Source organism: Salmo trutta, chromosome 16, assembly GCF_901001165.1.
Source record: "Salmo trutta chromosome 16, fSalTru1.1, whole genome shotgun sequence".
Taxonomy (NCBI): Eukaryota; Metazoa; Chordata; class Actinopteri; order Salmoniformes; family Salmonidae; genus Salmo; species Salmo trutta.
The window spans coordinates 137098-149950 of record NC_042972.1 but is presented as its reverse complement, the minus strand read 5'-3'; the positions used below and the strand labels follow the sequence as shown (position 1 = coordinate 149950).

Here is a 12853-nt window from a genome sequence, read left to right as displayed (position 1 = left end):
GACTCTCAGACCATGAGTAACAAGATTCTCTGGTCTGATGAAAACAAGATTGGCCTGAATGCCAAGTGTCACGTCTGAAGGAAACCGGGCACTATCCCTATGGTGAAGCATGGTGGTTGCAGCGTCATGCTGTGGGGATGTTTTTCAGCGGCAGGGACTGGGACACTTGTCAGGATCGAGGGAAAGATGAACGGAGCAAAGTACAGAGAGATCCTTGATTAAAACCTGCTCCAGAGCGCTATGGACCTCAGACTGGGGCAAAGGTCACCTTCCAACAGGACAACAACCCTAACCACATAGCCAAGACAATGCAGGAGTGGCTTCGGACAAGTCTCTGAATGTCCTTGAGTGGCCCAGCCAGAGGCTGGACTTGAACACGATCGAACATCTGTGGAGAGACCTGAAAATAGCTGTGCAGCGACTCTCCTAATCCAACCTGACAGAGCTTGAGAGGATCTGCAGAGAAGAACGGGAGAAACTCCCCAAATACAGGTGTGCCAAGCTTGTAGCATCATACCCAAGATGACTCAAGGCTGTAATCACTGCCAAAGGTGCATCAACAAAGTCCTGAGTAAAGGGTCTGAATTATTCTTCTGTAAATGTGATACTTTGTTAATTTTTTATAAATTTGCTAACATTTCTAATAATCTGTTTTTGCTTTGTCATTATGGGGTATTGTGATGTCATTATGGTGTATTGTGTGTAGATTTGACGAGGGAAATAAACAATTTAATCAATTTTAGAATAAGGCTGTAATGTAACAAAATGTGGAAAAAGTCAAGGGGTCTGAATACTTTCCGAATGCACTGTATACCTCACGTGTTGAAATATCATTTTAAAATGGTTGGTGAAGAACAACATTGGCAGGGCAATTCAAGCACAGCCAATATGCAGTGATAATGTATTGGGCCTATAGCCAACTGCACAAACCTCATTGCTACAGTACTTTTTAATAGGTTAATGTTGCATAGGCTTACGATTTTTTTAAAGTAATTTAAAAAAAGTTTGAGCAGTAGATCTCGGCATGCATTTTGACTCAGAAAGTGATCTTGGCTCAGAAAAGGTTGCTTTACAACACTCTAGATAATGGCACTCTAGTGCACTAGGGGCACAGTATTGGTGGTGCTAGTGGAGGTGTCATCAGGACAGGGAGGGTGGTGGGGACAGAGGACAGGTAGGGTGGTGGGGACAGAGGACAGGTAGGGTGGTGGGGACAGAGGACAAGGGAGGGTTGTGGGGACAAGGGAGGGTTGTGGGGACAGTGGACAGGGAGGGTGGTGGGGACAGTGGACAGGGAGGGTGGTGGGGACAGTGGACAGGGAGGGTTGTTGGGACAGGGAGGGTGGTGGGGACAGTGGACAGGGAGGGTGGTGGGGACAAGGGAGGGTTGTGGGGACAGTGGACAGGGAGGGTTGTGGAGACGGCGGTGAGTTGAGTCACTCAGCCTCACTTCAGAACACTAACAGCTCTGTGAGGTCACACAATCACCTCCAATACCTCACACCAGCAGACCCGATCAGACCTCACACCACCAGCAGACCCGATCAGACCTCACACCACCAGCAGACCCGATCAGACCCAATCAGACCTCACACCACCAGCAGACCCGATCAGACCCAATCAGACCTCCCACCACCAGCAGACCCGATCAGACCCAATCAGACCTCACACCAGCAGCAGACCCGATCAGACCTCACACCAGCAGCAGACCCGATCAGACCTCACACCAGCCCCGATCAGACCTCACACCAGCAGCAGACCCGATCAGACCTCACACCAGCAGCAGACCCGACCAGACCCCACACCACCAGCAGACCCGATCAGACCCCACACCACCAGCAGACCCGATCAGACCCCACACCACCAGCAGACCCGATCAGACCCCACACCACCAGTAGACCCGATCAGACCCCACACCACCAGCAGACCCGATCAGACCCCACACCACCAGCAGACCCGATCAGACCCCACACCACCAGCAGACCCAATCAGACCTCACACCAGCAGCTCATCAGAAAAAAGAAAACCATGTATTCTGCTGGAGTGCCAGAGCTGAGCTGTTGATTATTCCAGAGTCATGAGGACTGAGGGTTGGTCCTAGCACTGACAAACACGTTTCAATAACACAACTCCTCCTCATCATCATCAGATCCAGCTGTAACAATACAATCCTCATTAACATGTTATTGATTCCCTCTATCACAGCCAAACTATTGTTCAGGACAACTAGAGTAGAGAAGAATACAGAGAAGAGCAGAGTGGATGGTGTCTTACCTCCTCCAGAGTCAGTTGAAGGTACTCTAGCAGTCTGAAGGGGTTGACTCTACACACTCTCCTCAGTGTCGTCCCTGGCCCTGCTCTGCCCTGCTGGAACACACAGAACCACAAAACATCAGTTAAAAACATGATCCCATGGTGGTCTATGTCACAGCCCGGTCCTGTGAGACCCATTGGGCGGCCCACAATTGGCCCAGCATCGCACCGGGTTAGGGGAGGGTTTGGTCGGGGGGCTTTCCTTGGCCCATCGCATTCTAGCGACTCCTTGTGGCGGGCCGGGTGCTTACAAGCTGACTTCAGTCATCAGTTGAACAGTGTTTCCTCCGACACGTTGGTGCGGCTGGCTTCCGGATTAAGCGAGCGGGTGTTAACCTGTCTGGGCTAGGGGGTAGTATTTTCACAGCCGGATGAAAAACGTACCCAATTTAAACAGGTTACTACTCTGGCCCAGAAACTAGAATATGCATATTATTAGTAGATTTGGATAGAAAACACTCTGAAGTTTCTAAAACTGTTTGAATGGTGTATGAGTATAACAGAACTCATATGGCAGGCAAAAACCAGAGAAAAATCTAAGCAGGAAGTGGAAAGAATTGTAGTTCTTCTTTTGATTCTCTATCGAAGCTACAGTGTCTGTGGGGGACGTTGCACTTCCTAAGGCTTCCATTGGCTGTCTAAAGCCTTCAAAAAGTGGTTTGAGCATTTTCCTGTCACTGGGCAGATAATAGGAGCTCAGTTACTGAGTTATCTGCCTGGCAACAAAGGGATTGGATATGCTCGGTCCCGCGAGCACACCCCTCCTTTTTCTTCTTGAATGAATAAGCTATTGTCCGGTTGGAATATTATCGCAATTTTACGTAAAAAATACCATAAAGATTGATTTTAAACAGCGTTTGACATGCTTCTAAGTACAGTAATGGAACATTTTGACTTTTCATCTCTCGTTCTGCACTCGCGCGTTATGCCTTTGGATAAGCGATCTGTACGCACGAACAAAACTGAGGTATTTGTACATAAAAATGGATTATTTTGAACAAAAACAACATTTCTTGTGGAGGTAGCAGTCCTGGGAGTGCACGATCTTCTGACGAAGATCAGCAAAGGTAAGAGAAAATTTCTAATACTAATTCTGAGTTTAGGTTGCCCCGAACTTGGCGGGTGTCTGAATAGCTCACCGTGATGGCTGAGCTATGTACTCAGAATATTGAAAAATGTGCTTTCTCTGTAAAGCTATTTTAAAATCTGACACAGCGGTTGCATCCAGGGGTAGTCTATCTATAATTCTTTAAATAATTGTTATATATTTTGTCAACGTTTACGATGAGTATATTTGTAAATTGATGTGCACATTCACCAGGCTTTTTGGTGGGAATACATTTTCTGAACATCATGCGCCAATGTAAAATGCTGTTTTTGGATATAAATATAAACTTTATCGAACAAAACATACATGTATTGTGTAACATAATGTCCTAGGAGTGTCATCTGATGAAGATCATCAAAGGTTAGTGCTTCATTTAGCTGTGTTTTGGGTTTTATTGACACATGTCCTTGCTTGGAAAATGGCTGTGTGATTATTTTTGTCTATGTACTCTCCTAACATAATCTAATGTTTTGCTTTCGCTGTAAAGCCTTTTTGAAATCGGACAATGTGGTTACATCAAGGAGAAGTGTATCTTTAAAAAGGTGTAAAATAGTTGTATGTTTGAGAAAGTTGAATTATGACATTTTGTTGTTTTTGAATTTGCCACCCTGATATTTCACTGGCTGTGTCCCGCAGGTGGGACACTAGCGTCCCACCTAGCCCATAGAAGTTAAGAAGCAGCGCGGCTTGGCGGGTCACGTTTCGGAGGACACATGACTTGACCTTCGCCTCTCCGGAGCCCGTTGGGGAGTTGCAGCGATGATACAAGATTGTAACTACCAATTGGATATCACGAAATTGGTGAGAAAAAGGGGAGAAAAAAAATTCTACAACGAATAATAATTAAATATATATATAAAACACATCAGTTACATTATTATTATATTACATGTCAATAAGAACACTGTCAGCAAGGTCTGACACAGTAGGCCTAGGCTACACAGAACACATGGTTCTAGTTCATACAGACCATCACACTGAATAACAAGTCAGACCAGGGTTATTCCTGACCACAAGACCTGACCAGGACAAACTCCTGACTACAACTAGGGCCCAGAGGTTTTCCTGGTTGGGCCACCTGGTCAGGAACAACTTGTGAGAAAATGTGTTAAATGATTTGTCCTGATAATTACACCGTACCTTGACAACACTATTCTCCTCTTCCATCACCAGTACATACTCATACCCACGGTCTGCCCCCTGTCGGCCTGCCTCTGTCTGTCTGTCTCTCTGCAGGGTGAGGGTCCCCAGCACGCTGTCCTCCAGGCGACAGCCACAGTCAACCAGCCAGTCATCATGCCTGGGGCACCGGACCGTAGCCAGGGCCGCTGGGTCTATCTGCTGGGGCTCCTGGGGGTACAGCTCAGACAGTGGGTCGAACCGACCATCTCCTTGACTCCTAGGCCTCTTAGCCTGGGGACACTGACTGTCCTGCTCCCCCTGGTCCTCTGGGCTCCAGGAGGCTGATGCCTGGCCCTGCTGTCTCCCTGTCCCTGCCTGCTCTGAGGCCATGTCCTGGGGTTTACCTGCCCCTGACCCCGTTTCCTCACTTCTGTGAGGGCTGGCTGGGCAGTCATCATTTCCATTTTCCTCTCTGAGCTCTGGCTCCATTGGCTGACTAAGTCTCTGCAGCATCTGATTGACAACCTCCTCCTCCAATCCTTGAGCTAGGAGTACGTCCCGTGCCCAGCTCAAATGCTTCTGGTACCTGGGAGAGAGGAGACAGGTAGACTCATGCTGTGTAACTGGTAGACAGCAATACACTACATGATCAAAAGTAAGTGGACACCTGCTCGTCAAACATCTCATACCAAAATCATGGGCATTAATATGGAGTTGTTCCCCCCTTTGCTGCTATAACAGCCTCCACTCTTCTGGGAAGGCTTTCCACTAGATGTTGGAACATTGCTGCAGAGACTGCAGCTTCCATTCTGCCACAAGAGCATTAGTGAGGTTGGGCGCTGATGTTGGGAGATTAGGCCTGGCTCGCAGTCGGCATTCCTATTCATCCCAAAGCTGTTCGATGGGGTTTAGGTCAGGGCTCTGTGCAGGCCAGTCAAGTTCTTCCACAGATCTCAACAAACCATTTCTGTATGGACCTCACTTTGTGCACGGGGGCATTGTCATGCTGAAACAGGAAAGGGCTTCCCCAAAGTTGGAAGCACAGGATCGTCTAGAATGTCATTGTATGCTGTAGCGTTAAGATTTCCCTTCACTGGAACTAAGGGGCTCAAACTAAGAAAAACAGCCCCAGACCATTATTTCTCCTCCACCAAACTTTACAGTTGGCACTACGCATAGGGGCAGGTAGTGTTCTCCTGGCATCCACCAAACCCAGATTCGTCCATTGGACTGCCAGATGGTGAAGCGTGATTCATCACGCCAGAGAACGTGTTTCCACTGCTCCAGAGTTCAATGGCGGTGAGCTTTACACCACTCCAGCCGACGCTTGACATTGTGCATGGTGATCTTAGGTTTGTGTGATGCTGCTCGGCAATGGAAACCCATTTCATGAAGCTCCCAACAAACAGTTATTGTGCTGACTTGCTCCAGAGGCAGTTTAGAACTCAGTAGTTAGTGTTGCAACTGAGGACAGACGATTTTTACGCACTTCAGCACTCCGAGGTCCCGTTCTGTGAGCTTGTGTCCTACCACTTCTCGGCTGAGCCGTTGTTGCTCCGAAACGTTTCCACTTCACAATAACAGCACTTACAGTTGAACGGGGCAGCTCTAGAAAGGCAGAAATTTGACAAACTGACTTGTTGGAAAGGTGGCATCCTATGACTGTCACGTTGAAAGTCACTGAGCTCTTCTGTACGGACCATTGTCAGCAACGGATGTGGCTGAAATAGCAGAGTCCACTATTCGAAGGGGTGTTCTCATACTGCTGTATATATAGTGTATGAAGGGGTGTCCTCATACTGCTGTATATATAGTGTATGAAGGGGTATCCTCATACTGCTGTATATATAGTGTATGAAGGGGTGTCCTCATACTGCTGTATATATAGTGTATGAAGGGGTATCCTCATACTGCTGTATATATAGTGTATGAAGGGGTGTCCTCATACTGCTGTATATATAGTGTATGAAGGGGTGTCCTCATTCTGCTGTATATATAGTGAATGAAGGGGCCACATACTGCTGTATATATAGTGAATGAAGGGGTGTCCTCATACTGCTGTATATATATAGTGTATGAAGGGGTGTCCACATACTGCTGTATATATAGTGAATGAAGGGGTGTCCTCATACTGCTGTATATATAGTGTATGAAGGGGTGTCCTCATACTGCTGTATATATAGTGAATGAAGGGGCCACATACTGCTGTATATATAGTGAATGAAGGGGTGTCCTCATACTGCTGTATATATAGTGAATGAAGGGGTGTCCTCATACTGCTGTATATATAGTGTATGAAGGGGTGTCCACATACTGCTGTATATACAGTGTATGAAGGGGTGTCCTCATACTGCTGTATATATAGTGTATGAAGGGGCCACATACTGCTGTATATATAGTGAATGAAGGGGTGTCCCCATACTGCTGTATATATAGTGTATGAAGGGGTGTCCACATACTGCTGTATATACAGTGTATGAAGGGGTGTCCTCATACTGCTGTATATATAGTGTATGAAGGGGTGTCCACATACTGCTGTATATATAGTGTATGAAGGTGTGTCCTCATACTGCTATATATAGTGAATGAAGGGGTGTCCTCATACTGCTGTATATATAGTGTATGAAGGGGTGTCCTCATACTGCTGTATATATAGTGAATGAAGGGGTGTCCTCATACTGCTGTATATATAGTGTATGAAGGGGTGTCCTCATACTGCTGTATATATAGTGTATGAAGGGGTGTCCTCATACTGCTGTATATATAGTAAATGAAGGGGTGTCCTCATACTGCTGTATATATAGTGTATGAAGGGGTGTCCTCATACTGCTGTATATATAGTGTATGAAGGGGTGTCCTCATACTGCTGTATATATAGTGAATGAAGGGGTGTCCTCATACTGCTGTATATATAGTGTATGAAGGGGTGTCCACATACTGCTGTATATATAGTGTATGAAGGGGTGTCCTCATACTGCTGTATATATAGTGTATGAAGGGGTGTCCTCATACTGCTGTATATATAGTGTATGAAGGGGTGTCCTCATACTGCTATATATAGTGTATGAAGGGGTGTCCTCATACTGCTGTATATATAGTGTATGAAGGGGTGTCCACATACTGCTGTATATATATATAGTGTATGAAGGGGTGTCCTCATACTGCTGTATATATAGTGTATGAAGGGGTGTCCTCATACTGCTGTATATATAGTGTATGAAGGGGTGTCCACATACTGCTGTATATATAGTGTATGAAGGGGTGTCCTCATACTGCTGTATATATAGTGTATGAAGGGGTGTCCTCATACTGCTGTATATATAGTGTATGAAGGGGTGTCCTCATACTGCTATATATAGTGTATGAAGGGGTGTCCTCATACTGCTGTATATATAGTGTATGAAGGGGTGTCCACATACTGCTGTATATATATATAGTGTATGAAGGGGTGTCCACATACTGCTGTATATATAGTGTATGAAGGGGTGTCCACATACTGCTGTATATATAGTGTATGAAGGGGTGTCCTCATTCTGCTGTATATATAGTGTATGAAGGGGTGTCCTCATACTGCTGTATATATAGTGTATGAAGGAGTGTCCTCATACTGCTGTATATATAGTGTATGAAGGGGTGTCCACATACTGCTGTATATATAGTGTATGAAGGGGTGTCCACATACTGCTGTATATATAGTGTACCTGCAGAACATCCAGATGAAAACTACTACTGTTTGTGTCGACTGCTGTAGCCATCTAGTCCTGCTCTATCAGCAGCTACTTACTTGAACAGGGAGATGACAGGTAGAACTCTCTCACCAAACTCTACAGAGACAGAGAGAGAGAGAGGACACGTTAAGATGGGCCAGCTCTACAACACTGTTGACCAATCCAATTATCGACAAGCCTGGTTAATACTCACTTTCCCATTGGTGTGAGATACTGTGGTCTGGTCTGCTTCTTGACAAGATGCCTTTACCAAAGTAACCCTTGATAATAAAAAAAAACATGACAAAGTCAAAATGAGCAGCTCCATAATCTTGTAACAGAACGAAGTCTTTTACTATGGCTAGTTACTGAAGTAGTGAGGGACTAGTAGCTAACTTCATCATACTACCGTTAGTAGGCTCCTCTCAACAGTGAATGTTTATTGAATATTTAGCTAAACAACTGTATTTTATCAACAGAGCCTGCTGGCTGCTACACACCTTGCCGTAGAGAGCTTGTATGTGTTCAGGGTCCCTGACAACGACATGCTGGTTGACCATATCTGCTCTGTAGATGAGGGTCTGCTGCAGCCTCGCATCCACCGCAGCAAGAGGGACCGGAAACGGGGCGTCGTACGCCTCATACACTCTGGGCCGCCGTTTGGGTGCCTGGAACACCGCATCCATCATGGCGTTAAATATGGACGTATCTGACAACACATATGTTATTTGCTTCTCCTCTTGTAGGGATGCGTTACATTACTAGAACAAACGGTGACGTGAACACGCTGTTCAATGAGTGTTACACGAATTCCATCCGTCGGAACACACTGGTACATTACACTTACTTCCTAGCCACACTGAGTGTAATAAAGATGTCCAACCAGTAAGGGGGGGTGTTTGTCATGTTAATGCCCGTTAGGGTCAGAAAGCTACTGTTCTATCTATCCTACAACCTTGATCATACTCAATTAGTAGAATTACATGCTTAAGGTCAACCTCTTCAGACTATGATGTGTGTACTAATGTTTCAGAGTTTACCAGCATCAGACCTACCTTATTCTCACTTTCAAACATAGTTTTTGTGTCTAATAGGCTAAAACACACATTATGTTAACATCTGACTCCAGAGTAAACTGTTCTTGCCATTTGTAGTCCACGACATTTCAGATTTACATATGATAATTTCTCACAAAGTAGTTTGTATGGACATTTCAGATTTACATATGATCATTTTTCACAAAGTACTTTGTATGTAGTGAACTACTTTTTTTAAAGTAACTTTAGTTAACTAAACTATACTTAAGGTTAGCTTTAGTGTAGATGAACTTCTTCTAGTGTGAAGTAATTGGTATCTTGGTAATCTATCTTTTTAGAGCAGCTTCCCCAACACTGATTAATGTTGATGTTTAGAGTAGCTTCCCCAACACTGATTAATGCTGATGTTTAGAGCAGCTTCCTCAACACTGATTAATGTTGATGTTTAGAGCAGCTTCCCCAACACTGATTAATGCTGATGTTTAGAGTAGCTTCCCCAACACTGATTAATGCTGATGTTTAGAGCAGCTTCCCCAACACTGATTAATGTTGATGTTTAGAGTAGCTTACCCAACACTGATTAATGCTGATGTTTAGAGCAGCTTCCCCAACACTGATTAATGCTGATGTTTAGAGTAGCTTCCCCAACACTGATTAATGTTGACGTTTAGAGCAGCTTCCCCAACACTGATTAATGCTGATGTTTAGAGTAGCTTCCCCAACACTGATTAATGTTGACGTTTAGAGCAGCTTCCCCAACACTGATTAATGCTGATGTTTAGAGCAGCTTCCCCAACACTGATTAATGCTGATGTTTAGAGCAGCTTCCCCAACACTGATTAATGCTGATGTTTAGAGTAGCTTCCCCAACACTGATTAATGCTGATGTTTAGAGTAGCTTCCCCAACACTGATTAATGCTGATGTTTAGAGTAGCTTCCCCAACACTGATTAATGTTGATGTTTAGAGCAGCTTCCCCAACACTGATTAATGTTGATGTTTAGAGCAGCTTCCCCAACACTGATTAATGCTGATGTTTAGAGCAGCTTCCCCAACACTGATTAATGCTGATGTTTAGAGCAGCTTCCCCAACACTGATTAATGTTGATGTTTAGAGTAGCTTCCACAACACTGATTAATGCTGATGTTTAGAGTAGCTTCCCCAACACTGATTAATGTTGATGTTTAGAGTAGCTTCCCCAACACTGATTAATGTTGATGTTTAGAGCAGCTTCCCCAACACTGATTAATGTTGATGTTTAGAGTAGCTTCCCCAACACTGATTAATGCTGATGTTTAGAGTAGCTTCCCCAACACTGACTAATGCTGATGTTTAGAGTAGCTTCCCCAACACTGATTAATGCTGATGTTTAGAGTAGCTTCCCCAACACTGATTAATGCTGATGTTTAGAGTAGCTTCCTCAACACTGATTAATGCTGATGTTTAGAGCAGCTTCCCCAACACTGATAAATGTTGATGTTTAGAGCAGCTTCCCCAACACTGATTAATGTTGATGTTTAGAGCAGCTTCCCCAACACTGATTAATGTTGATGTTTAGAGTAGCTTCCCCAACACTGATTAATGTTGATGTTTAGAGCAGCTTCCCCAACACTGATTAATGTTGATGTTTAGAGTAGCTTCCCCAACACTGATTAATGTTGACGTTTAGAGCAGCTTCCCCAACACTGATTAATGTTGATGTTTAGAGCAGCTTCCCCAACACTGATTAATGCTGATGTTTAGAGCAGCTTCCCCAACACTGATTAATGTTGATGTTTAGAGCAGCTTCCCCAACACTGATTAATGTTGATGTTTAGAGTAGCGTAGGTTAGTATGACGATTAGTAAATACTCCAGTGGTCCAGTCATAATCCTGAAGGAAACTTCCACACATGGAAAAATCTCAGCCATGGACGGAGCAAAGGTTGGCACTGACCCTGAATCCCTTCTTTCAAAACCAGCATCAGCACCAGTGACCTGATGCTAACCCTAACCTAACCCTAACCCTAACCTGACCCTAACCCTAACCTAACCCTAACCTGACCCTAACCCTAACCTGATCCTAACCCTAACCTAACCCTAACCTAACCCTAACCCTGATCCTAACCCTAACACTAACTTGATCCTAACCCTAACCTAACCCTAACCTGATCCTAACCCTAACCTGATCCTAACCCTAACCTAACCCTAACACTAACTTGACCCTAACCCTAACCTAAACCTAACCTTATCCTAACCCTAACCTAACCCTAACCCTAACCTGATCCTAACCCTAACCTAACCCTAACCCTAACCCTAACCTGATCCTAACCCTAACCTAACCCTAACCCTAACCTGACCCTAACCCTAACCCTAACCCTAACCTGACCCTGACCCTAACCCTAACCCTAACCCTAACCTGACCCTAACCTGACCCTAATCCTAACTTGACCCTAACCTGACCCTAACCTGATCCTAACCCTAACACTAACTTGACCCTAACCAGCACCAGTGACCTAACCTTAACCTGACCCTAACCCTAACCCTAACCCTTACCCTAACTTGACCCTAACCCTAACCTGACCCTAACCTGATCCTAACCCTAACCCTAACTTGACCCTAACCAGCACCAGTGACCTAACCCTAACCTGACCCTAACCCTAACCCTAACCTGACCCTAACCTACCCATCAGCATTTGATGCATCATAATATTACCGAAGACTGCATCATGGTCACGTGCCAGTGGAGTCAACAGAAAGGAAGGCATGCCCTCATTGCTCAGGCTACAGAGCAAAGATTACTGGGACAAAAGTCAAGATTCTCCTCTCCCTTGTCTCCTCATATTGTGTGTCATGTTTGATGTTTAGTCACAATACAGTTTATTTACTGGCAATACTTGTATTAGGGTTAGGGTTGGTTGTAACTACTAATCTGACTGGGTTGGAATATGTGAATATATATTGTATATTAGTTTGTATGTATTTATGTGAAAATGTCTATTGTTGAAACCAAGCCCGAACACCCGGGCCATTTTCCCAGACACAGATTAAGCCTAGTCCTGGATTAAAACACATTCTCCATTGATATTCTCATTGAACACACGTTTTAGTCCAGGACTAGGCTTAATCTGTGTCTGGGAAATCAGCCCAAGTTTTATACCTCCTACATACAAAGTGTTATTCTGAGCCAATGGGCTGTGGGGAGGATCCAGACTGGAGTCAGAATGAAGGACAAGATTCTCTGGTGTTTTGGAACAGTTATGTGGATCTACACTGGAGTCAGAATGAAGGACAAGATTCTCTGGTGTTTTGGAACAGTTATGTGGATCCACACTGGAGTTAAAATGAAGAACAAGGTGTTTTGGAACATTGATGTTCTGACATCAAGGCCAGAGCTCAGACACAGCTAAGCACTGTACAATTCGTATGACTGATATTCAACATTCATTTCAAGTGGGAAAAAGCTCTTGATTTGTTCATTTCTCCAGTCAGTGGAAATTAATGACAACAACAGTCTAAATTCCTAAAACAATTGAACATTTATTCAATACAACATATTCAGCGTTTACCCTGAATTCAGTCTCTGC

General features: G+C 44.5%; 1 protein-coding gene across 2 annotated transcripts in view; it reads right to left on the bottom strand.

The window, feature by feature from the left end:
• tsen2 (TSEN2 tRNA splicing endonuclease subunit) overlaps positions 1 to 9072 on the bottom strand; it is a 29342-nt gene extending 20270 nt beyond the window's left edge. The window contains exons 1-5 of one of the 2 annotated variants that reach the window (XM_029692699.1): positions 8751 to 9072; positions 8465 to 8531; positions 8328 to 8367; positions 4562 to 5129; positions 2275 to 2367 (exon numbers count right to left, since the gene is read on the bottom strand). In XM_029692699.1, the coding sequence (XP_029548559.1) occupies positions 2275 to 2367; positions 4562 to 5129; positions 8328 to 8367; positions 8465 to 8531; positions 8751 to 8939 (957 nt within the window). In that variant the 5' untranslated portion in view covers positions 8940 to 9072. The remainder of the gene's footprint in view (positions 1 to 2274; positions 2368 to 4561; positions 5130 to 8327; positions 8368 to 8464; positions 8532 to 8750) is intronic. The other variant, XM_029692700.1, reaches the window with a different exon arrangement.
• Between the last annotated feature and the right edge of the window lie 3781 nt (positions 9073 to 12853).